This window comes from Malaclemys terrapin, chromosome 1 (assembly GCF_027887155.1).
Source record: "Malaclemys terrapin pileata isolate rMalTer1 chromosome 1, rMalTer1.hap1, whole genome shotgun sequence".
Lineage (NCBI taxonomy): Eukaryota > Metazoa > Chordata > Testudines > Emydidae > Malaclemys > Malaclemys terrapin.
In genome coordinates, this window is record NC_071505.1 from 160,694,316 (window position 1) to 160,721,566 (window position 27,251).

General features: G+C 41.3%; 1 protein-coding gene and 1 long non-coding RNA gene across 2 annotated transcripts in view; one reads left to right on the forward strand and one right to left on the reverse strand.

The window, feature by feature from the left end:
* LOC128846457 (uncharacterized) overlaps positions 1 to 27,251 on the forward strand; it is a 37,488-nt gene that overhangs the window by 2,520 nt on the left and 7,717 nt on the right. The window contains exons 2-3 of the mRNA XM_054045569.1: positions 23,190 to 23,564; positions 24,775 to 24,893. Coding sequence (XP_053901544.1) covers positions 23,190 to 23,564; positions 24,775 to 24,893 — 494 coding nt within the window. The remainder of the gene's footprint in view (positions 1 to 23,189; positions 23,565 to 24,774; positions 24,894 to 27,251) is intronic.
* Positions 843 to 26,291, reverse strand: LOC128846468 (uncharacterized). The gene is made up of 5 exons (XR_008446787.1): positions 25,070 to 26,291; positions 15,288 to 15,373; positions 12,878 to 13,363; positions 6,673 to 6,769; positions 843 to 2,426 (listed from the first exon to the last, which is right to left on the reverse strand). It is a non-coding gene; the product is annotated as an uncharacterized LOC128846468 (long non-coding RNA).

The window sequence follows — 27,251 nt, forward strand, 5'->3', positions numbered from 1 at the left end:
TATGTTGATCTTAAATAAGGCTGAAATCCTGGTCCCATTGAAGTCAATGGGCACGTCAGTGTGGATTTCATGTCAAGTGTTTTTCTCTTATAGAAATGTATAGTCATGAAACTAAAGGTACTTCATTAAAATCAAAAGGCAGAGCTTCAGGATCCTGTGCCTTTGTCATTTTATAGCACAATCTCTTTTAAACTTAATTTTATAGTCATTATATTAGGCAAAAGTTCTTGTTGGTGGACAAGGGGTTATATTAGACTGGCTTGGATACATTTGCTGATGACAGACTTCACCTATGTTTCAAAATAATGGCCAAACTCAATGACATTTCTAAAAAGGAGGCATAGTAATGTTTTGTTATTGTGAATTTGTTTTAACAACTTCTTTGCAGTCAAAATATTTGGCAAACATTAAATGGAGCAATCCTCTTATCTGCTTTTTACGGCTGGGGAAAAATTAGCACAGAGGACGTGTGATTTCCCTCAAATCACACAGCAAGACTCTGGCAGAATTAGGAACAAAACCCCAAATATCCTGCTTCAGAGCCATATGTTTGGATTACCCTTCTCTTTCACTAACATAGAAGAGGTGGTTTATTTTGGAATACTTTCTCCATAAAAGATGACGTGACTAGAGCAGCTTCATGTTTACAGTAGCATAGCAACCAAGAATCAGGGAGGTCCGTGGTTTTGTCATTGAAATATCCATTTAAATTCAATTACCTGTTTTTAGGAGGGTGAGGAATGAAATGTTTGAGACCCAGTCAGAACTTAATTTTTTTCATAGCAAAGCACAGGAGAAACATTCTAAATCAATGTATACAAAATAAAGTCTAAAATAGCAGATAAGATTCAAACAAAGAAATTTAAATCTTTGCTTTGTAATTTCTTTATCATCGCAATATTTGAGAGCAAGAATTAACTAATTTTAGATTGCATTGTTCTATTCTGTACATATACCCTGTTCTGTCCGTTAAGAATAACATGAATACAAAGTCTAGGAAGAATGGTTACCATGAACAGCACTGTACTGGTAACAGAGAGACAAGGTGGGTGAGGTAATATCTTTTATTGAACCAACTTCTCTTGATGAAAGAGACAAGCTTTCAAGCTCCACAGAGCTTTTCTTCAGGTCTGGGAAAGGTACTCAGAGCATCACAGCTAATTACAAGGTTTAGCATACGTATTTGACACATACTCTAAGGGACATTCACACCCCTGCAGCCATAGGACAAAAAGAGAAGGGTTGGTGGGTTACAGATTGCTATAATAAGCCATAAATCCAGTGTTTATGAAGACCATGATTTTTAATGTCTAGCAAAGTTGTGAATTTAAGCTCCCAGGCTCATCTACTGAAGGTAGTGTGCAGGTTTTCTTTGAGGATGAGGATTGAGAGGTCAGATACGGAGCAATTGTTTTGTGAAAAGCATCTGCATGCAGGCGGCATGGTTTTCTTCTTCTATCACATTTCTGTGTGAACTCCTTCAAGAAACCAGACGATCACTATGTTCAGTCATGGTTTTTATTGGGGCATTTAGAGTACACTAGATGAGGTACATCACATATTGTGATAGGCATGGCATGGATCTTGCAAGGTGTGTTGTGGGGGATATTGATCAGCATCTGCAGATTTTATATCAGTGATTCTGGCAGAGTCTGGTGCTGCTTTGAGTTGGTGGCTCCAGGTCTCTAGGGAGTGTGTTACTGCTGCTATGTTGGAAAGGTTGGCAGTGTTTTGAGGCCAGAAGAGGGGGTTTAGGAAAGATTTCTTTCAGGATGTGGTCCCCATCTAGTATGGGTTGTAATTGTTTAATGATACCTCGGATAGGTTCCAGTGTGATGTGGAAGGTGACAACTAGGAGTGTTCAGTCAGAGGGTTTTCCCCTGTATTGATACAGGTGTGCTGGTGGTATTTAGGTGTCCTGTTCCATGATGTGATCTACTCTTCTGGAGGGAATGTCCTTGTTTGGTGAAGGTGGTTTTAAGTGTTAAGAAATGGATCCCGGAGTTTCTCCTTGGAGCACATTGTGTGGTATCTAAGGGCCTGGCTATAGAGAAGATTTCTTGGAGTTTTTGGGGAGGTTACTGGGTCTGTGAAGGTAGGTGTGGTGATCCATGGGTGTCTCATATATAGTTGTCTGCAGGGTTCTATTATTGAAGCCCACCATGTTGTCCAGGAAGTTGATTCTGGTGTGGGCGTATACGAGAGAGAGTTAGATGGATGGATTCTGGTGGTTGAAGTTGTGGTGGAAATCTATGCGGGAGTTTAGGTGGCCCGTCTCAAGGATGAAAATATCAACGTATATCATTGGTTTTGTGGTGCATTGGTCCAGAAATTCTTCCTCAAGACGGCCCTTGAAGAGGTTGGCATATTGGAGAGCCATCCAGTACCCATAGCTGTTCCCATGGTTGATACTGAAGTATTGGTAACTGTCATGGATAAACCCAATATATAAACATATGAAGTTTTTAAATCTGAAAGCAAGAATAAACAACCAATCTTCCAAATATTATTTTGTAGAGCCAAAATGTTTAGATCATGGCTACTCACCTTAGGCTAATTCCTGAGGCCCTTTATCCTGCAAAGCATTGAAGCACATTCTTAACTTTAAGCCTATAAGTCGTCTTTTGAGCTCAGTGTGGCTGAACATGTGTTTAACTTTAAACATGTACTTAAGTGCTTCGTGGGGTCAGGGGCAGTGTGCTCAGCACCTTGCAGAATTAAGTCTTGTGTGTTAATTCATACAAAGTCTGATTCTATAGACCTTCCATTGAAGTTTATGGCAATTTTAAGTATCTAGGGACACTAGAGGCCAAGCCTTTGTAGTATAAAAAGTTTTTCTATGGAAATTGCATCAACGAGTGAAAAATGATACATTCTAAGAGAAGCTGTTTAAAATACTAGAGGTGCTCTTAAAAAACCACTCTAAAATTTTAGAGCAAGAATTCCAGCCAGAAAATAGTTTTGACCAGTAGCTAAAGTTGTCCTTTTCACTTGAATTTCTACTGTATTTTTTGCTGATCTTTGGAGATCTAACATAACCAGATATCTTCCTGTATTGGACAGATTAGACAACTGATAGCAGCGTTTGGGAAGAGCACCTATCTGGAAGATTACAGTTGTGACAGACTTATAAAGGCACTCATCACTGTGATATCTGGGTGCAACTGACGTGGCTGAAATTGTGTCATTGTGAATCCAGAAAGAAATACACCATCCTTCCCAGCAGCTTTAAAAACAAAGGCAATGAACCTGGCCAGTCAGCTACTGTCCAACCTTCTTAGGGCTAGTTAAGATTATTGCTTTGATATTTAAGTGCCACTAAGATCCTAGGACTTCAGAGTTCGGTCAGTTGAAAAAGCCTGGGCCGCAAGATGAACCTTGACACTGTAGAGGTGGCCAAGCTTGTGCGTCAGAGTAGTTTCACTAGGCACAAAGCCCCACTACAAAGAATGCTCTGCCTGGAGTTCCCTGAAGCTCCATCTATAGCAGTGAGTTCCAGGGCTGCAGTCTAGGGTGCTAGGAGATGAAGACACTGTCTTGAAGACCCTCCTGAGTTTTCAGAAATGCACAAGAGCATAATTACCTGCCTCACATGTGTGCTGTAAAGAGCAAAGAAAAATAATTAACAGATTCCATCCCAACCTCAATGGCTCATCTGTTACACTGCAGGGGAAAAAATCCTGGTATTGGACAAACTAATCCAACAAGTCTTTCCCATATCTGCTACTTTTGTGACTTAGTTCTGTAGCTTCTTTCCAACAATGACAATGTTGGATAATTCATAGGTTAGTGGGAAGCCCCACAATGGATCTGGTTCTGATCTCTCAATTTTACTCTAGCAGAGCGCTATTTATTACATTGGAGTTACCCCCATTTACACTAGTGTTACTGGAAGTTGAATTGGGCCCAGTACATCTAATCATGAGGTTCTTACATTCCTTGTTCACTCAGCCTTATCCAGCAGCCACTTACACCTCACATGATTCTGAGATTCCAAGGCCAGAAGGGACCATTAGGATCATCTAGGCTGACCTTCCAGACAACACGGGCTAGAGAACTTCCCCAAAATAATTTTTAGATTTTATATAAGAAATCCAAACTTGACTTAAAAATTGTCTGTGATGGAGCATCCACCATGACCCTTGATAAATTGTGCCAATGGTTAATTACTTTCACCATTAAGCATTTACACCTTATTTCAAGTCAGAATTTGTCTGGCTTCAACTTCCAGCCATTGGATCATGTTACACCTTTCTCTGCTAGACTGAAAAATCCATTTAGTAAATATTTGTTCTCCATGTAGGTATTTATAAACTGTAATCAAGTTACCACTTAACCTTGGTCTTTGTTAAGATAAATAGATGAAGCTCCTTGACTATCACTATAAGGGCTGCTTTCTAATCCTTTAATCATTCTTGTGGCTCTTCTCCGAACTCTCTGCCATTTATCATCATCACAATGTGTAACTGTGCTGGATTAGGACCATTGCAAACTCTTTGGGGGCAGGGACTGTACCTTTTAGGTTTGGACAGGAAATAGCACATTGCGGGTGCTACAATAAGTAGTGCCTAATGAAGAACTCTGCAGTCTGATGCAGTAATGGCCATTATTGCAATACTAGCTGAGCAGGAGCTTGAACCCAGTGATTTTCCAGTTAGCCCAGAGACAGTCTTTGGTAGATGTTACTTTGGCCTGGATTGTCCTGTCAAATTCCAGGTGTCTATGTCTCCCTCACAGTGGGGGACTGAGGATGTCTCCCCTGGCACAATCCCCCCACTCCTCTAAACCTCACAGGGACTTCTCCATGGGAAGTGGGTAGGAGACTGGACAGATTGGGCACAAGTGTGTGTGTGTGTGGGGGGGGGGGGAAGTTGGGGGAATGCACATTTCCTCCACTTCCACCACAAATGACATCCCTAATGTGACAGCAGGATCATTAGCAGGTGATGCCTAAGGAAATAAAAAATAATGAACAGGCTCAAGATTACAAGGCCCTGCCAAATTAGACACTACCCAAAACGTAACATACTGAACACTAGGCTAGAGTCACTAAGGATATTCAGGCACCTAACTCCTGTGGATTTAAATAGGAATTAAGCACCTAAACACCGTTTAGGTCCGTTGAGGATCTGGGCTAACTGACTAGCATTGCCAAAAAATTAAAAGCTCTTATTCCTCGCCGGCAAGCAGAGAACCTGTTTTAGTTCCAGTGAAAGATCAGGCCTAGTGTTTTGGCTACGCTACATATTCCCTCAGGTTTGGTTACAACTGGAAATCACCCTAAAAATAACGATTAAGAGATGACAGGAGTTTTCCATGGAAAGGGTTAATCTGTCCTGTTACCCACCATCCTTCGGATCCATGCCATTTTGCTCAACTGACAACAAATGGTTATGTCCTCTGAGGGAGAGTTATGCCCTTAAAATACACAGGCCTGGCCTTGTTCACCAGCAGGCTCCATGCCAACTGGAGATACAGGCTAGGGTTTTCAGAAGTACCCAGCATTGGCTCAACTGCTTTTCCACTGAAATGAATGGGAGGGTTTAGGGGTTGAAGCATAGTACTTGACTCAGGAGTCCTTTCCCAGCTCTGCCATTGGCTTGGTGGACAGATTGGGCTCAAGAGGAGGGGTGGAGCTGGGGGAAATGCACATCAGTTCCCTCACCACCCCTGCAGAGATAGCCCAGGTTATGTATTTTTCCCAGAGTATCTCCCACCCCCACCCATCTGTGGCCAGCATTAATCTCCCTGAACTGCACTGTTAGAGGGGCCCCATTGGGGAAGGGGGGGCTCAGTTGAGACAGAGGCACACTCTCTCTGTGCTAATGGCCCTGGCCTTCCAAGGATCCCAGGGGATATATTGGATTTGGGGACATTTTCTCTTCTCAAAAAAACAATGTGGGAAGGACAATTTCTGCAAGGTGAAACTTCACCTGAGTGTCTTCTCCTTGAGCCTCTGCTTATTTGTTTTTCCACACAAGGAGCTGATCTGAGCTTATAGCAAGAATTTTCTGTGAGAACAAGGAACTCAAATACATAACGAACTTAACATGGGAATGATCACACCCCTCCTCTGATCATTTGCAATGGAGTTTCAACTAAACCCTTTTCTTGCTTTTACTATTCCAAAGGCTGTGTCAGTATTTCACACCAAACCTCACTAAGGTTGAGCTGCAGAGCTGGCCTGCATACATCTGGTGAATTCCCCAACCCCATGAGTGCAACAACATGCTCAGACTGATACTGCTTTAAGTATGGTTGGCTTCTGACTTTAGCTTAAGTTTGTTGTTAATGTTTCCAGAGATTGAAAAGGTGAGAATTTAAAAAAACCACATGGTGAACAAGCTGAAGACCTTTGGGGGTGGGGTGAGGTGGGAAGAGGAGAAAAACCACCAATGGTTCAGATGAGATCAGTATGCCACAACAGGATGTGCATAACCTGGTTCTAAGTGGTTATTTCATCCACCTCAAAAATACCCTGAAAACTAAGTAATGCAGACACGAGTCTTCTGTTTTTGGAACGTGTTTCAAAAAAGGTGACAGTTTGGAGCATCCATTATAATTAGTTATGACAACTAGAGCAGTTTTGTGGTCTAAACACAGTTTGAGATTTAACAGTTCATCTGTTAATTTCCAATTTGTAAGGTGCGAGACAACCCTCAACACACTCACCTGACATACCGTGTTCTGTTCTGGTCACTCAATTTGAAGATTTTACAGAAGCAAAATGGAGTCCATAGACAGACAAGCTAGAGGTGCGGAAAGACTTCTAGGAGAAGAAAGGAATAAGATTGTGATTATTTAATTTTAGAGAGAAGATTAATATTAAGCAATGTTATTGAAAGAGAATGAGTTTAAAATGGATAGAAATAAACTGTACACAATGCCTAATTTAACTGTACAAGTCACTAACTAAGGCACTTGCCAAAGCAATCCAAGTAACCATGCAGATTTTAGAGTACTTAGAATAACAAAGATTTGAACAGACAGCTAGACTAAACCTTAACTATAGTAGACCTGGCAATCCATTGTAATAGGATCCCCATCACCATAGTATCTATGCACCTCACTATCTTTAATGTACTTAGGCCATGTCTACGCTAGTGAGTTTACAGCAGCACAGCTGTACTGCTACAGCTGCACTGCTGTAAAATCTCTTGTGTAGCTGCTCTATGCTGGCAGGAGAGAGTTCTCCCATCGACATAATAAAACCATCTCAACAAGCGGCAGCAGCTAGGTCAGAGGGAGAAATGATCCCACCGGCATAGTGCTGTGCACACTACCACTTATGCCAGCAAAACTTATGTCCCTTAGGGGTTTGTTTTTTTCACATCCCTGAGCGACATAAAGTTTGCTGGCATAAGTGAGAGTGTAGACATGGCCTTACTCTCATAACAACTGAGAGGTAGGGAAGTGCTATTATTCCCTTTTTACAGAGGGGGAAGCTGAGGCACAGATAAGCTAAGGGACTTACCCACAGTCATATAGGAAATTTGGTGTAGAGCAGGGATTTGAACTCTCATCTTTCAAGGCCTAGGATAGTACCCTAACCCCTGGCCCATCCTCTTCCATTGCACCACCCAGCATGGTTATAGAGGCCAAACATTACCAAGTATGAAGAATATAAACCCTCATACCATAAGGCAACCCCTAATTGCCGGAGTTAGGAAGAAACGTACCCAGTGGTAGTCAGCAATGTAGTGTCCTTACCAAGGTTTCTTAAACCTTTATCTGAAGCATATGGTACTGGCCACTGTTAGAGACAGGATATTGGCCTAGATAAATCGCTGGCATATTAGGAGATCTTGCAGATTTTGTTCCTTGCCTGAGTTTATATGACAAATTATTCACAATAAATTATGACCACGTACTGAAAATAGATCCCTCTTCCTCAAGAAAACATTGCCTAAGTGGATATACTTCATCACCAGGACGAATGAGCAAGCCTTAATAGTGATGGCTGGACATTTACAAAAAAGTCTTGCTAGTGAAAATTAAAGCCTCATAATAATTAAGCATGAACACCTGAGCTAAAAAAATAGGTGGTACTGTGAAGTTAAGTGAGTGACCTTGACCTATAACGAAATAGGAGTTCGCTGAGTAGGTGTTTGAGACAGGTATTTTTAATCTGAATGGGCTTCAGTTTTCCTGGAGTAGGCATAGCAAAGAACAGATGGACACTAAGACCAGGTCTACAGTCAAAAGTGACGTCAATCCACCTACCTCGCTCAGTGGTGTGAACAATCTACACACCTAAGCGACATATTAAAGCCGACCTAACCCGCACAGTAGACAGCACTAGGTTGCTGGAAGAATTCTTTCATCAATCTAAACTAACTACGCCAACAGGAGACCCCCTTCCATCACTGCAGTGAGTGGCTACACCTGAGACACTACAGCGGCACAGCTGCGCCACGCCACTGTAGTTTCAAACGTAGACTAGCCCTTAGTGTTTCTCTATTGTTACTCTAAAACCACAACATCAGTTTGACACATTACTTGTTCTTGGTGTCTATTGCTCTTAAATATAGAAGCTTAAAAGCTCAGATGCAGGCTTGAACATATTCAGCAATCTGTTATACAACATAATCCTCGATAAACTATGCATTATGCAGCTTCCACTATTGACCCAATGTCTTGGTGTTATGTTGGGCTGGAGGTCTGTATTATGCCCTCAGCAGGATTTAGACACCAGGGTCAACATTTTCCAGCTCTGCTGCCAATAGGAAACTAAGATGGTTGGGAGACCTCACTAGAAAATTATGGTAATCTAAAACAGAGAATGATGGTAACCAATGGAAACGTCAGTGTTTCATTTAAGATTGCAGGGGTGAGATCTTTATACCTGCTCTGGCCCCTTTACACTGGGTGAAAGGGTCAAAGCAGCATAAAGAAGCCCTGAGCAGAATAGGATTCCCCTGGTATAGGCACTGTGGCAAACGGCAGTAAATCTGCCTCCCAAAAACAATTCCTCCTATTGCAAGCCCTGGTGTAGAAGCCATGCTGGGAGTAGGGCCACAAAATACAGTGCGGAGGCCCAAAGGGCAGCCCCAGGAGGCTTTTCCAACTTGGAGAGCCTCCACACCCCTCAAGGACTGTCACATTATGCCTCAGGCCTCTCCAGTCCCCAGCAGTCCAGAATCATGAGGGCACAAAGATAGCTTCAAGGTCCTTGGCCCCCTCCCCCTGAGCTGCAAGTTCTGTGCTGTGACTTTTAGAACCACAGCAAGTAATCTGTGTGCAAACTTGTGAAGCAAAACCGTCCACAGATTTAGATTCTGTTCCTATCTGCAGGCTGACTGGCTGGCAAAATCTGACCTCTCTTTCCTAGTCATATATACATACATCTATGTCTAGCACTACCGAGATTATTTGTCAACATGTACAAATTTAATGACTGTTAATTTGTGCTTTATTCTAAGGTCAAGCAGACAATTTATCTCCGGCTCTGTCAATTTAATTGATCATGGCTTGATCTTACATCACCACAGGAAACAAAAAAGCAAAAACTCCCCAGCACATACCTCTTGCCCTCCAATTACTTCAAAGCACCTTGTTCAAGGGTCCCATCCTACCAGACTAAGACCTGCACCAGCCAAGTCCCACTGCATTTTATATATGGTGGCTTTTAACGGAACAATTCCGTAATATCAGGTGGAATAGGAACCAGAGAAGGTAGCCAAGTCCTGCTCTGACCACCAGCTACCAAATTCCTATAGTACTGCACAGCTATATCTGAAATGCAAGCTCAACCTTAAAGCAGGAGTGGAGCTACCTAGCCAGACCTAATGGTTTTGGAGTTTTGTAGTAGCTGATACTACAGTCAACAACTCTGTATTGTAGACCATGGAACACGTGTGTCTTGTTCCAAGAAGCTCTCCGTCATGCTGCAGGCATCAGCCAGAAGGGGATGCTCCAAGTTCAGAGCAGCCTGCATCCTTTGGCTGGGAAGAGGAATGATGTGGAATGTATTAGTCTGGAATCAAACATGTTTAATTTGCCCCCACCCTCTCTTGCTCTCTTTCTAGCTAATGGACTAAAAATATGGCAAGGAACTCTTATTTGGTTTATGCAATGTATTTCTGCTTTATCTGCACTTCTTCATAACCAACAACATTACAGGACAGCCCTAAGCACTATAACAGCCTTGATATGCAGTATAAAACTTGGCAGCTTTTGTTCTCAAGGGGTTTGTGCAAAGCTTTTCTTGGTTTTTTGCTCAGAGTTTGTACTTTCTTGAGTTTCAGTTTTGAATTTACTCAAAATCTCAAAGAATTTCACATTCGTACCAAGCCACGTAGCTCTGTCTGGCACCTAAAATGTGACCCTGTTTTACTTAAAAATGCTTGTGAACGTGACCAAAGGTTCAAGTTTGCAATAAAATCTGAGATCAGGTAACTCTTGTCATAAGCTAGGCAAGAGATTTGCACAGCTTTACTGTCACCAAACTATTGCCTAGGGTCAAGATGAACTGACTGTCACAAAAAGAACAGGAGTACATGTGTCACCTTAGAGACTAACAAATTTATTTGAGCATAAGCTTTCCTGGGCTACAGCCCACTTCATCTGATGCATAGAATGGAACATATAGTAAGGAGATATATATACAAACATACAGAGAACTTGAAAAGGTGGAAGTAGCCCTACCAACTCTAAGAGGCTAATTAATTAAGATGAGCTATTATCAGCAGGAGAAAAAAAATCTTTTGTAGTGATAATCAAGATGACCCATTTCAGACAGTTTGACCATTGTCACAGTTTCAGGGTCACTGCACCTTTATCTCAACTTCATGATCCGCTCCAGGAGTGCCCAGTCAGGTCTCAGGCTCCAGCTATAACCTGTCTCTGGGCAGGGATCAATGTCCCGCTCCCTTCTGAGTGGGGATGTCAAAGCTACATGCCTTCCTCACTGTGATATCCTCAGCACGCTGTCTGCCTAGCAGCCAGTGCCTGTGCATTGCTTTCTCTCTCAGAGCTATGAACAGTCACAAGTTACCACACAGCTTTCTCGGCAGAGTACGTTTATCCTTAGGGGAAAAGCCACACAGGGGTGGGGTGGGGGAAATACAAAAAACAATAAAAGTTCTTCCTACACGCTTACTAAACATACCAGAAATCACCCATCTTCCACTTGGGGAGGCTGGGAGGCCAACACCTGCTCCAGTCCTTCAGCAAGGGTAGCATTCTCCTTAGAACCAAAGGTCCTGCTTGTTTTCCAAATCAAAAGGAAAACCCCGATGTTAGGGGTTTTCCCTGCCACCCTCCCCTGGTTCTTGTCAGACAGAAAGCAGAAAACCAGCAGTCCGAAGTGCAAGCAATGCGATGTTTATTGGGGTTAGTTCCAAGCAAACATGTCCATAGCTCTACACGCTGCCAGAGTCTGTTTCCCGGTGTCCCCGTTGCCAGCTCTGATGCTGCAGAGCCTTGCCTGTGGCCTCATTCCCCATTCCCACCTCCTCCTTCTTAGCAGGCCCAAATATACCTGCAGTGCACATGCCTAGTCACACCCCTTACATGTTCCATTTTGGAGGGTCGGGAGTCTGGGGTCCTTGTCCCACCTCTTTTGTATCCCATGGGAGGGGTAAGGAGTAAGGTTGTGCTCTGGCCAAGGCCAGGACTTTCTTTGGGTTTTAGGGTCTTATGCCTCCCACCCCAAACCCCCTTGCCCTTCCTAACTGGTTGCTTGACCTTGGCTTGAGAGAGGAGCCAGGCAGCCTACAAGTGTATGCTCATATATTACACTCCCACCATACCCTGTAACACTTAACTGTTCTTATCTGTTCTCATATTACTAACAATCATCTGGCCAGGCAGAAGCAACACACACACACACACACACTTTGTTCATACATATTAGCATAAAAGTATCAAAAAGTCAAACCCAAAGTTCTATCCCAGCCTAACAAACAGGTCTATATACTAACACCTGAGTCTGTGTAAACTCAGCCTCTTATATCAAAAGCCTTTCTTTATCTCCTGATTTCTGAAAAAACTCAGTTTGACTAGCATATACAAGCCACCACAGGAGGTGGTACCTCTCTGGAGTTGTTTATAATCTGAGCAACTCACCTTAATCACCCCCCACCCACCCACTGTTTTGAGCTCCTGTAGGAGTTGTGGTTACCCGCCCCCATGGAGTAGAACACAATCATACCAAAACCATTAACAAATTTAATACAGTGATGCCGTAAGATACTGCATGGGGTCGCAATTATCGGTCACACCAAAACAACCACAGAAAGGGGGTGGTGGACAGGAAGCCAGGGAGAATGTAGTAGTATTTATAAAGGGGAGCATCATCAGTATATGGTTTGTCATTATCTACACATAAAAAGTCTTTAGTCCCATTTCCCCATAAGCTCTCCTACCTCTCAGGCAAGTCCAGAGCTTCCTAAAGAGTCAGTCAGAGCTCTGTTGGTGCCCAACTCTCTCCACACCAAGTACCCTTCTCCCCAAGATGATTGGCTCTCCTGCTGCTCCTTTCTAGAGCAGTTTTCCCCCCTCAGCATTCCTTCCACCCCCCAAGACTTTTTGAGTAGTGTCTTTTCCCTCTAGAAAGAGCTGGGTCTGGATTACATAGGCTGCAGGCCCCTCTCACCAGCCTTTGGGAGGATTGGATAATTGAAGCCAGTTGCATGGGGATTTTTAATCCTCCCGCATATGACAGTTTGCTTTGGAAATTGTACCTCTTGCGCGTCCGTTGTGAATTAACCCAAAAATTGCAAATAAATTCAGCTAATACAGCTAGATTTTACCCAATATTGGGTCACAACAATGCAAAACCCATAGAATTTCATACTGGTACACCAGAAGCAACATAGCCCTCTCTGGCATGACAGTAGCCAAACCATTGTTAGCCTTAATTTATTCTCCTTACCATATCTATCTGGCACCACAGGCAAAGTCCACATGGGTCCCCCATGTCTTGACCCCCCACACCATGTCTCTGTTTCAACTCTATGGCCCCATCCTTCCATAGGGTGGCAGCTATTTCAGTTGAGGCCTTTCTGAGTTATTGTTTCAGGCCACATGCAGACTCCGACAACCATTAGTTCACTCCATTCACATTTTCAAGCTTCTCTTTGCATCCATGTGGGCCAGAAACTTCTTAAAATGAAAGCCAATATCCTGATCTCATTATGCAACTCCAAGAGATGGGGTCCTAGGCACTGGCCTTTGGTGCCTATGCCTTAAATACAGCTGTGGCAGACAGGCAATTTCTATTTACCACAAACATCCCAAATAAAATCTTCATTTCTGAGCCACGAATTCAGTTCCATTAGTGCAGCTAGGCAAGAGTCACAGACTGTAATCCAGATTTCACGCAGTCCTGGAGCTTTTAATTCACGCCTGAAGGTTGATTCTGAAAAACAAGCGAATGAAATGTAAAGGAAATAGGAATTAGAACCTTCTGCAGCACTTTGCTCTAGTCATCCATTATGAAGTAATTAACAGACATTCTACAATAAGGAGAGTACCAACCAGCAACAATTGACAGATAAATCCTAGGCCATTAAGGAGCTCTTCAGAACTTCATAAATAAGCGAGAGGAAGTAAGAAGTGAATTACGAGATTTGTAATTAAATATTGTAAAATAAGCTCATATTTATAACTCACTAAAGCTTCCATCTTCAACATCAATGGTTATAGAATCATAGAAATATAGGGCTGGAAGGTCATCAAGGCCAACCTCCTGCATGGAGGCAGGACCAAGTAAACCTAGACGATCCCGGACAGGTGTTTGTCTAACCCATTGCTAAAAACCCAATGATGGGGATTCCATAACCTTCTTTGGAAGCCTATTCCAGTGCCTAACTATCCTTGTAATTAGAAAGTTTTTCCTAATATCTAACCTAATAAACCTCTGATGAAGATTAATCCAGTTACTTCTCATCCTACCATCAGTGGACATGGAAAAAATTGATCACTGTCCTCTTTGTAACAACCCTTAACATATCAAGTCCCCCCTTCAGTCTTCCTTTCTCAAACCTAAACATGCCCAGCTTGTTTAACCTTTCTTCATAGGTCGGCATGACAGAGTGCACCTATTGAATTCTGGGAGGTGAGCCTGCACTCTGATCACTCAGATGTTAATTAGTTCCCCCTGAGAAAGCTGATGGGGGTAATTAGACAATCAGGCTGGCCAGCTGGATGGAATAAGGAGCTGTTCCTGGGGGAAGAAGGCAGGAGTGGAGCTATGTCGCATGCCAGTCAGGGTTTCTAAACCATTTATCATATCTGTTGCTCTCCTCTGGACTTTCTCCAGTTTGCCCACATATATGATCCCAGTGTATATACAGAATCCTGGGGTAAATTAACTAGCCCAAAGTATTGGCAACATCAAGAAAGGAGTGAGAAAGAGACCTTACTTTCCCTTTAGAAGATATATCCCCCGGTCTTGATTTGAGAGTTTTCTTTTAAACCTTAAGGTACATCTGCACAGCAGCTGGGAGGTGTCATTCCCAGCTCAGGTAGACATACAGGCACTAGCTCTGCTTGAGCTAGCACCTAAAAATAGCAGTGTGGCCAGAGCGGCACGAGCAGTGGCTTGGGCTAGCTGAGTATGTACTCAGGGACCAGGTGGGACTGTACTCGGCCAGGTAACCTGAGCCACTGCCCATGCTGCCATGGCTCAAGCAAAGCTAGCATGCGTACATCTACCCAAGCTGGGAACGGCCCCTCCCGGCTGCTATGTTGCTGCTCCCTTAGTCAACATGCTTGGATGCTACATTTCATAAATCAGCTGAAATGTGCCTCCTACTCTATCTTCTTCCCCTCTAACATTATTGGGATCTGAGTCTTTTCCAGCATGAAAGGAATAACTCATATTGTAGGCTATTTTACACTTGTAAGCAAAGGGAGTTACACCTATTTTGGAGGAGGACAATCAAACCCTTGGGTTTCACATTCTCCTAGCTGCTTTTTCTAAGTACATCTCTACCCCGATATAACACGACCCGATATCACACGAATTCGGATATAACGTGGTAAAGCAGTGCTCTGGGAGGGCAGGGCTGTGCATTCCGGTGGATCAAAGCAAGTTCGATAGAACGTGGTTTCACCTATAATGCGGTAAGATTTTTTGGCTCCCAAGGACAGCATTATATCGAGGTAGAGGTATACAGGAAATGGATGTTATGATACCTGCTCCTTGTTAATGAGGGCCACAATTAAATCCAGCTTTTATTCATAGTAGTGGATACTTTGCTAAGGTTGCAAACAGTTTCTATTCCAAATCCAGTCCCCACTCCATTTGCATGTACACCTAAGTCTTCAGCAACACTCACGTTTTGGGGGCTGCATGCTTGGTCTCTGCCTTACGGTTTGTTCACTTTTTTCCAAACACCTCCAGAATCCTTTTAGCTGTTTTTCACTAAAAGTGGGCAAGGGGAAATTTTCCCTATTATACACGTAAATAAATGCATGGATGCACCAGAGACCAACATCGCTGCCTGAAGCCTGAGCTCTGAGAGGATAGCAAAGCAATCTGCTTCCATTGACCCCCCAAGCCTACTAATCCCCCTCCCCCTGCCACCCCCCCCAAAAAAACAAAACCAGAACAGAGTTGCAGAGAATGGATTCTCCAAGAAAATCTGAAAATTTCAAGCTACCTCACTTAGAAGAATGCTTCTGGCTCACAGCATGAAGAAACCGCCCAGACTCCAAGTGAACACATAGCAGCCAAACTAGGCAAAAATTCCAGAGATGAAGAAAATCAGGTGGTCTGCTTTGCTAGCCATTTGGGGAGGATCTCTGAATATAAGGCCATGAGAGATGATCTGATGACCAAGCTTTTCACAGTAAAGGAAGTAGCTGATTTGAGAGAGTCACATGCTAGAGGCTGGTCCAAGAGAAGGAAGTGAGGGAACCAGAGCTGCATGACACTAATTGCATCTCTCTCTCTCTCTCTGCTCAATTTAAATGGGATGATATAGAAAACAGATCAAGATGGAACAACATCAGAATTAAGGAACTGCCTCAACACGCTGAGAGGGGAAACCCAATCTGGCATGTGTTAAAAAAAAAAAAAAAAAAAACAGCACCACCCAAAAATTTAATTGTGGAGTTGTTACATCTGAGCTCTCTGGAAGAGGTAAAAGTGGAGAGAGCAAACGGAGTGCTGCTCCCACGACCTGGCCTCATACTAATCATAAAAAACCCAGAGACCCAACTGAAATTTCATGATTATCAGCAGAAAAAAAATTGTGAAAAAAGCCAGAGTGCATTCAGAACTCATACTCAAAAGACCACTACCTGCAAATTTTCCATGGCCTCTTCTGCCCTAACTTTTAAAAAGAGGAGAAGAGTTGGGCAGGGGGGGGGGGAATTATAACTGCACTCAGGAGGGCAGATATCCACTGCAGATGGAGATTCCCATTTGAACCCTCATTCAGCTTCCAAAATCAGTACTAGAGACTAAACGCGGGGGGGGGGGGGGGGGTTGGAAACACACTTCAGTCACTTGGGATAGAAATCCAAATCTCAGAAATACAAGACAGCTCTCCAGAGGTAGTAACTACACATAAACTGCTGAAAAACTCTTGGCAAATGGTTAAAAACCAGGAAAAAGACGACAGAAGAGACTCTATAGACCATACTGTCACTGGCAGAAGTTCAGACACCTGAATAGTAATCCAAAAAACTAATCAGAAGGGACTTCTTAGGAGTCACCAGGAATGAACAGCTGAACAGTAACTATGTTAATGTTATAAAAATAATAGTATGATGTTCATTTTAATGGGGGGGGGGGAAGAAGAGTAATAGGTGTGTTCTGTATTTTAAAATATAGAGTAAATGAAGGACAATAATAGCGAAGTGGGGGTGGGATTTCAAAGTTGGAGGAGATTGGAGAAAATAGAGAGGGGGAGGGAAGGAACCTTTAGAGGGTCTGTGGGAACCCATCGCATAACTCAAATGACCAGATGGTAATCTATCCCTCAGGTTGAGGAACAAGGTCCGATAGGTGGACCAGGTACCTTCTTTTGGATTGCAATAGAAGCAGTCCAAGTGCTTTTGTGGAGATTACATGGGCTCAGGGGTCAGCAAATCAGTCATTTGGGTACTGTTTTACATGTTATGTTGGTATTTCATTTGTGGATTTAGAGTAAAGGGAACGGAGAAGAGGGGAGGTAACTGGGGAGGTAGGGAGGAACTAATACAAGAAATAGACATGGAAGTTCACAAACATAAATCATGCCGTATTCCGGCACACTGAAGTAAATGCAGCATAATTAGAAACAAGAAAAATTGGCAACACAAGTGCTCATGTCATCAAACAGCTAAAGAATCATAATTTCAGGTTTAAGCTAAACTAGTTACTGTCAATGTCTCTTCCTTTTAAAATATCATTGAAAGTCAAAGAGCTAAATAATGTCATTAAAAGGAACAAAAAGCCCTGGTGGAACTTAAAAACCCACTCTCAGATTATTCTACTTCAAGAAATCCATCTTCAGGAGGCGAAAATTATAGGCATGAAAGGCAACTGGTTTCAACAGACATATCTTACTTCAGCTAAAGAAAAGAGGAGTGGGCATAATATTTGCTAAACATGTACCTTTTCAGATTAAACATCAATTTAAGGATAAGAAGGGACGATTTATATTGCTGGGTTATTAATAACAGTGGGATCAGTTTAAAACCCGACAAAACTTTGGGGAAGGGGAAATTATATTTGGAGGAGACTTCAATCGTGCTGGGACACATCTGGGGGGAGAAAAAAAAACACCCCATGTTGGATAGGGAAGCAGGTACAGCACCGAATTCCTGGTGCCAACTATTCACTCTTTCAGATTGCTGGCGAGAATTATGCAAGGGGAAAGAGATTAATCATGTTATTTACACCTTACAATCTCTAAATCCTTAATGAAGCAGACAAGATTTGCAGAAACTGGCAACATTACAAGATCATGCATCAGTGGAAGTAATATTTGATAGCTGGGTTGGGTCCCAAAGATCACTATACTGGAAAATGAACTGCTTGCTTCTCCAAGGAAAGATCGGGTTACAGCAATAAAAGAGGACATTGTTCAATACTTCGAATTAAATGATATGGACAATATAAAAAGGTGCCTTCTCTGGGAGTCAGGTAAAGCCATAGTTATGGGTTAGCTGATAAGCAGAGCCTCTCAATTGAAAAAAGAAAGGTCTAGAAAAAAAATAGAAGTAGAACAGAAGATTAAAAGGTTACAAGACATTCATAAAAACACAAGTGCAGAAAAAACAAGCAATTAACTAATTTTAGAGGGAAGTTGAGTATGTTGATGCCAGTGAAAAAGCCCTTGGAGATACAAAGCAGATGTTTTATGTAAAAGGAAATGAAAGTGATAGGCTATTAGCTTCAAAGCTTAAAGGGATTCAAGAGCAACATTATTCCCCCCAATTAAGAGCAATCAGCAAAAGATTGGGTCTGAATTACTTGCCTCAAAGCTGCAGGTTTACCTGAAAGCAGCTAGCAGAAGTGTGCTTGTCTTTAGCACTCAGATGCCCAACTCCAAATGGGGTCTAAACCCAAATAAACCCGTTTTACCCTGTATAAAGCTTATGCAGGGTAAACTCACAAATTGTTCGCTTTCTATAACACTGATAGAGAGATATGCACAGTTGTTTGCTCCCCCAGGTATTAATACAGACTCTGAGTTAATTAATAAGTAAAAAGTGATTTTATTAAATACAGAAAGTAGGATTTAAGCGGTTCCAAGTAGTAACAGATAGAACATAGTAAATCACCAAGCAAAATAAAATAAAATAAAATACGCAAATCTATGTCTAATCAAACTAAATACAGATAAGATCCCACCAGTTCCAGAATGCTCCCTTTTACAGACTAATCTCCTTTTAGCCTGGGTCCAGCAATCACTCACACCCCTTTGTTCCAGTTTCTTCCAAGTATCCTGGGGGGGTGGAGAGGCTCCCTTTTTAGCCAGCTGAAGACAAAATTTAAACTCTTGGGTTTAAATAGATTCTCTCTCCTGGGTGGAGACCCCCCTCCTCACTCCTATGCAAATCCAGCTCCGAGACGGAGTTCTGGGGTCACCTGGGCAAGTCACATGTCCATGCATGACTCAAATTTGTCAGTCTTTACAGGTAGAAGCCATTGTCCACATGGTATCTTGTATGTCCCCAGGAAGACTTCTTATGTGGATTGGAGCATTCCAAGATGCATTGTTCCCCAAGTGCTTTCTGATCAGGTACTTAACCTTGCAAATTCCTTCCTAAAGAAGCTGACCAAATGCCTCACAAAGCTTACTTAGAAACCAAGCCAGTATACAGACAATATTCTTAACCTCAAGTACAAAATGATATGTGTGTACAAATAGGATGAATAGATATAGTAGATCATAACCTTTACAGAGATACGTTACATGGCACAGACAGCACAAAACATATTCCAGTTATTTCATTTAGGCTGTGTAACAATTGTGACGGTACCTCCCATAAGGCTTTATGGGAATATGACATATGTGCTACTTTTGCTGTTTAATAATAAACTCTATACCTCAGATACTCCAAGCTGTGAAGTTATTAAAAAAAGATCTGGAAGTTGCAGGCTCTCCAAAGAGAAGCCAAATGGATAAAGAAACTTGATCTAAAGAAATAACAGAAGAAATCCTAGAAGTAGTAGCAAGTATGAAAAGTGGTAAAACTCCAGGACCTGATGGCTTTCCAGCTGAACTTTATAAGCTATGTAAGGAGGTATTAGTGGGTGCTTTGAGAGGTAGCTTCAATGCAATTCTGTTAGGGGAGGAACTTCTACAACTTGTGAAAGAAAGAGTTATCGCGTTTGTTCTCTCTAAAGAGGAAAGAGATCTTACCTTATGCAGTTCCTATAAGCCCATATCTCTGTTGAATTGTGACAAAAATTTTAGCAAAAATATTCGCTAGCCAATTGCAGTGTATGCTCTCAGTTTATATAAATCCAGATCTAACTGGATTCATTAAGGATAGACAAACATCAGACAGTATCTGGGGAGTGCTTGGAATCATCCATAATGCCAGAGAAAGCCTTTGATAGAGTAGAGTGGAACTTTCTGTTTCAAGTCCTGTCCCACATGGACTTCGGCCCCAATTTCCTTAAATGGATAGCTGCTCTTTACACCAGCCCAAAAACAGCGGTGCAAGTTAATGAGATTAAATCTCCTCTGTTTGAATTACACAGTGGGACTAGGCAGGGGTGTCCACTGTCTCCTTTACTTTTTGCACTGGCTATGGAGTCTTTTGCACAGAGGACAAGGAACAATGGATCCATCACAGGAATAAAAATTGCAGGAACACATCAGAAAATAGCATTATATGCAGATGTAATTTTTACCTAAACCAAATATTTCCCTAAAATTAGGATCTAAAGAAATCTAAGATTTTGGTAAAGCATCTGGATTTAAAGTAAATTATGCCAAATCTGAAATGCTAGATATAAATTTGTCAGAAGCTTAAAAGTCACTCTTCCAGAAAATAAATAGGCAACCAATTCTATAAGAGATGTGAGCATTTAAATCTAAAACAACTTGGAAGAGCTTTATGATTTAAATGTCAAACCACTCCGTGGAATACTCACAGTTAGGCACTTTTGCTGAATGGCTGGGCAAGTTATTTAGCAATCAAAATTAATTTTAACTGAACCACTCTCCCCTGGTACCAGTACTTTCAAGTCAGGCACTGTGTTCCTCAACTTTCTAGAAAATCTGTTTTATGCAGAAAGCTAACTTTAATAGAAATGATGGTGTCTGGTCAATTAGGAAACAAAACCAGACAAACCACTAGTTTATATCAATCTTTGCAGACAGATTTTTTTTTAAAAAGGAAAAATATCCCTATATAACACTTTGTGAAAAGTATGTGTCTAGAAAAATTACCCCAGAGAAATAGGATTTGATCTGGAAAAGAGGACCAGCAACTTCAGTCTGAAGCACAATACAATAAAATTCCTTTAAGATACTATTTCAGTGGTACCTCACACCAGCCAGGTTAAAAAAAAAAAAAAAAAAGAGAGAGAGAGAGAGACTGAATGGGGATAAATGTTGGCAAAATTATGGTGGAAGAAGAGATTCTATGCATAGGAGGTGGATATGTTCAGTCAGAGTGTATTGGGATGCAATCTGTAACCAACTTGTTGGATATTTATCACCAAATGATCCTTTGGTAAACCTCCTGGGGCTTCCTAGTGGAAATGGTCACACAAAAGGAAATGAGGAATTATTCTCTTATCTGTTAGAGGCTGCTTGGTAACTGGTCATGTCTCAATGGAAAAATAAAAACAACCACCATTGAGCAATGGTTCAAAAAATGTAAGTTGTGGTTATGAAAAAAATTAACACACCAATGATCTATGCAGCAAAATAAGAGAAAGACAGATAGATATTTGGTTACCTTTTACTCAAATAGGGTGACCAGATGTCCCGATTTTATAGGGACAGTCATGATTTTGGGGTCTTTTTCTTATATAGGCTCCTATTACCCCCCACCCCGTGCCAATTTTTCACACTTGCTGTCTGGTCACCCTAGTACTCAAAGTACATTCACCTAACCTCCACCCCAGCACACCTGCCCTTTTTTTTTTTTTTTTTTAATATTAACATTTGATAGAGACACCTGGTCTGTTAAATATAGAGATTAGCATATATAGAGAGATTTCACTAAGTTTAATGAAATCACTAGAAACAACATAGGTCTTGTCATGATGCTCATTCTGTAATATGGCAACACCCTGTTAAATAGAAAGATCCGATGACTAGATTCCTGTATAATGTCTCTTTAAACAGAAGATAACAGTTCTAATGATTGTTTTGTTTCTCATATGTACATGGCAAGGATTTGTAAACTTGTTAAAACTTCCTCAATAAATAAGAAAAAAAAATGGATGCACTTTAGGTAGTTTTGGCAATAGCATGTGAAAAAAGCTGAATCTGAACTGAACCTTTGAAAAAGCATTTGAGTAATTTAGCAGTACAAGTCCCATTGACTTTCAGTGGAACATGCTACTAAATCACTTGCCCCTTTTTGAAAAGCCAACCTTGTTAAGCTTTGGAAACTCAAGTTATGGACATTTGAATATCTATGTAAGGACATGCACATTACATTAGGCATGAAGCTAACAACTTTTTGAGGAAACAACTAGGCCCCTGAATTGTTTTGAATCACAACAGCTTCCCCAGTATTTTAGGAACTCTATGGTCTGAAAGAAGCATCAATCCTCTTCTCTCCACAAAAGTGCTCCCTTGGCTCACGGTTGTCCAAACTGATCCAATATTTAAACTGTCTAACCAGAAAATATCCAGCATTTAACAATCCCCTTGTTACATCAGTGGTAGCTGCACATGTAAAGTGCGCCTCCATAGTATTAGTGCCAAGCTCTGCAGGATTGCTCACAATGAACAGTATTGCCCAAACATCATCAATCGGGAAGACAGTGGGGCCTTACCGGTAGAGCACCAGACTAGGAGGAGGAGACATAGGTTCTATTCCCTGCTCTGCTGCTGGGTGATCTTGGACCAATCACGTCACCTCCCTGTCTTAATTTCCCCATCTATAAAATGGGGATAAGAATACTGAGTTCCTCTGTAAATGCATTGAGATCTCTAGATGGAAAGCGCAATATAAGAGCCAGGTATTATTACTTTTGTGTGTGTAAGCACTACTCAGCTTTGGGGCTGCAGAAACAGACTGTGTTGGATGAAGTACAGCAACTGGGCACTGCCATGGGCTTTCACACAACATGTATGTTCCCACCTCCCTAACAAGACAATTTTTTAAAGATGAAAAACTTGCTTGAAAAACCTGAACAAAAAAATATTTTTTTTTTTAAAGAAAAACAACAAAACTGTGTGAATTAGGAACGAAAAGTCCAGATCCCTCTCTCCAGAAGAGGAGCTGTACTAATCTCTAATTACCCTCTTACATCCTCTCCCCTTCTGATGAGGGATTTCTTAAAGCAAGCAAACAGTGATAAAGCAGTGCTCCTGCTGTGATATAATCAGGAATGCTGATGTAACAGCCCCCTGAGAGAACACACAGCCTTCTAATTAAGGCTATTTTTAATCCATCAAACAGCCAGATTAGTACCTAATTACATTTGGAGGCAGATAAATCTTAAAGCAAGTGTGAAAATTTAGGACTAATTTGGAAGCAGTAGCTGAAGATCTATGAGATAAGAAAGGAACATGGACTAATAGATGATTTGTGCTTTTATTTCACAGCCTATATCACAGTAATGCAATATCCCACCGTAGCCTCTATTAAATATGGCACATCTGCACTTCTTGATTGTATATTTGACTTCCAGTTTCTATCAGAGGCTGAAATTGAAGTCTACTGGAATATACAATTGCTGCTTTCTAATGATTCCATGAAGAAAATAACCATGTCTTCAAAGAGGTTGCCTTTAAACCAAAGTGCTTTGTTGTCAAGGGATGATGGAAAATACAAGCTCACAGGCAATCTTCTAAAAGGCGTAGTCTTCTTAGAAGTGAAGAATCTTCAACCACGGGATGTTGGTCTGTACACCTGCAAAGTGGCACGCCTGATACCACCTCCATATCTAGAAGGAAGTAGCAATGGAACTTACATCTGTGGTAGGATTTTGCTAAGCCTCATTTTGAAACTTTTTCTTGATCTTCAACTAAATTGTGTTAGTCTTAAAGGTACCGTACTTCAGTCGCTATTAACATACCAGTATTGCCAACGGACACCAGACTTATGTTCTACGGAGAGAAACTGTAGCATGAGAAATATAGCATGTATCATTGTATGATATTCGTTTGCAAATGGTGACTTCTTAAATAGCAACTACTGTCCATACTTAAGTCTAAATGTAATAAGCAGTCTTTATCCTTAGATATAGGCATTTTTTCCCATAGTCTGAAAACAAACAAAAAACCCACACTTTAATGCTGATGCAAAATGCTGCATCAACAACAGCTCTGGAGACTGAAGTTCTAGGTTTATCCACAGGCCCAGTATGCCAGGGACATCAGCAATTCACAAGTTTCCCCACTCTACCATGCTGTTTTGGTACAGTACTGCCCTCTAGTGACTAGCCTACAGAATAGAAGAGCCTTACTGCTACTAAAGTACCTAGCACAAATTGGGTGTTATGTAAATATCACATCCTCAGTATTCCACCTAAAAAGTTTCTCCTTTAGCCTAAGTCACTAACTTTGCATTTTGGAAAAAAAAAAAAAAAAGTTTTTAAATGCCACACCTATGTGCTGTAGCAGATAAATGATGCTTTCATACAAAGTCATAGATTTATTGATACCATCCAGGGCTGAATGTGTATTTATAAATGGTTATTCATTTCAGTAAAATATAGATTATATACTATAGAACAAGATGCTCTTAAAGTCACACTAGGAAAACCACAATCTATGAACTATTGGCCTTCTGTGTCAGACATTAAATATTAAAATAATGTTAATGATTTTTAAGATTAAAACTAGAGTCCCAATACAGTCATATATTTCCAGCTGGTTTCTAATTTCTAGGCCTTGTTTTTAGACAGTGAAACATTTTTGCATACTAACTTGCAAATGGCTTGACATTTTGTTTTCCAAAAGCCCTTTTGGAGTTCCTGTGTTTTGACTCTGCAAAAACAACAAAACATTTCTCTTGAAGTGTGTGGGGTTTTTTTTTTTGTTTTTTTTGTTTTTTTTTGGTTTGTTTGTTTGTTTTTAAACTACAAGGCAAAAGCCTACATTTTTGTGAAAAGCTCAATGAAACCTGAGGGGAGAGTATATGCTTCAGAACCAGGTTTTATTTTAAATTGTAATATTTTATGCTTAGGAATAGAAGATACATTGCAAGATTCCTGCAAGTCATCAGAAACTAAATTTGTCATATGCTTGGGGATCCTGGCAGCCTATACATTTGTGATCATCATGACTACCATAATTTATGTACTGGTAAGCACACCATTTTAATGAGTAGATTTCCCAGACTAACATAGCAGCATTTTGTTTACAGTGAGGTCCTGTTTGTACTCAGTTTTGACAGGACTACATAATAACTGACTTGTCCAAGGTCATGGAGTGTAGCCATCAGGAAGAAGTATGCATTAGCCATGTCTGAATACACTCACCATTCTGGTATCTAGGTGTGCAGACCGGACCAGGGAATGGACAACTCTTCACGTGAATCTTCCCCTTTTGAGATTTGAAAGAACTCTATTAGTTTACCAAAGACAATTTCATTCTTAAAAGCATTAAAATTGTGCAACACGTTCACAGCAAACCACTGATTTTGGATTAGCTTTCCAAAGCACTAGGGACCAAGTTATCATTTCAGGTCAAACTATCCTGCAGCACACTGGGACTTTTCATGGTTTTGGGCCCAAAACCAGGGTGAAATGCAGGGATTTGGGGTGAATGCCACTGAGTTTTTGCAGGTTGTACAAACCTGAACTCAAAGTAAACACAACAGGAGAAAAACCTACAATACAGCAGGGAACTAAATATGAAGCTCCACCTACCCATCTTATGTATTTACATGGCCCCCAGTCCTGCAGTATGGAGGCTCTCTCAATGTATTTCTCCTCACAGCACCGCTGTAAGGTAGGGAAGTACTATTATCCTCATTGTACAGGCTGGGAATGGAGTCACAGAGAGGCCAAAGCCACTGAACCAGAGGTGTGACTGCAGGATCTGTAGCCATACCAGAGCTAGTTTTAATCTAGCTAGCTTGGATACCAATAGCAGTGAAGCTGTGACAACATGGACTAAAGCACAGGCTAGTCACCACCGCCAGAGTACACAGCCAGGGTCCTGGGTGGGCTCATACAGCCACCACGGCTTCACTGCTCTCAGAACTTGAACTAGCTAGATTAAAGCTAGCTCAGGTACGTCTATATGTGCTGCAATCACTCCTCCAGCTGCAGCGTAGGGATACCCTTAGTGAATTGACCAAGGTCACACAGGAAGTCTGGGACATAAGAACAGAAAGAAACAGCATAATACTACAACAAAAAACTTCTCCTAGGGGGTATATCAAATAGGTTAAAGTAGGAAATAGTAGAAATTCCACAAGAAAAATTTCTTGTCAAAAAACCAGATCCAAGCACCTCCAGTAAATTGCAATAACCTTCCAGACTTTGGAGGGTTTATTTGAACTGCAACATCGGAGTGTTTCCCATTAGGAATTAGAAGCTGCAAGCCTTGTAGTTCCAGATCCTTTTTCTTTAGATCAGTCTGCTATTGCCCTCATTGCGTTATTTCAGTCTGACTGTTCTTTGTTTCAGAGGGGTAGCCGTGTTAGTCTGAATCTGTAAAAAGCAACAGAGGGTCCTGTGGCACCTTTGAGACTAACAGAAGTATTGGGAGCATAAGCTTTCGTGGGTAAGAACCTCACTTCTTCAGATGCAAGAACTGCTTCTTCTTGCATCTGAAGAAGTGAGGTTCTTACCCACGAAAGCTTATGCTCCCAATACTTCTGTTAGTCTCAAAGGTGCCACAGGACCCTCTGTTGTTCTTTGTTTGTATCTTAAAGCATTTTAGGAGATTACTTTTTCTTTGAAGTTTATTACTGTGCCACCAGTCACTCCCAAAGTTACCAGATATGATTAGAAAGAAAAAAAAAAACCCACCCTGAACCTGCCAACATTTGGGAGATTAAATGTTTACTTAGTAACATTTTTAGTCTTTTATACCAGATTACACTGGAAATATTTTCCCCATTCCTTGTGTCTACTGAGTTGCATATCAGCTTGAAAAGTTGTAATTACTAAAACAAAAAGATCTAGACGAAGGAAGGGGAAAAGGCTGCAGCTTTGATGATCATCCCAGAAATCAAAGTTCTGATCTAAACTGCACAGGGACTAACAACAAACTCAGATCTGATTTACAGAGACAGTGTAGTCGTCCACCCTTCTGAACTCTAGCTAGAAATTAAAAACGATGTTTTTGTCCTCTGGCAAGACAGCAACAAGAGAAGGTAGTTCTGCTCTTTCCCCACCAGAGAAAACTTGTGTGTGTAAAGCAATTTTAAAGCCTCCAATCAAAGGCACTTTTGGTCAAGGACTGTCTCTTCCTCTGTGTTTGGAAAGTGCCTCGCACATTATGGCTGCTACTGCAATCCAAGTAACGGTTGCACTTTATACTAAGGATAAATTTAATAAATAGTTTATAAAGCTTTAATTAATGATAGATTTTATAAGCATGTTACAGACAAAAGTGTCATATGCTTCTAGTCATCTAGAACACATTAAATGCTTCTAGACGATGTTATGGATGATTATAAACTACAGAAACAATGGACTTTTAATAAAT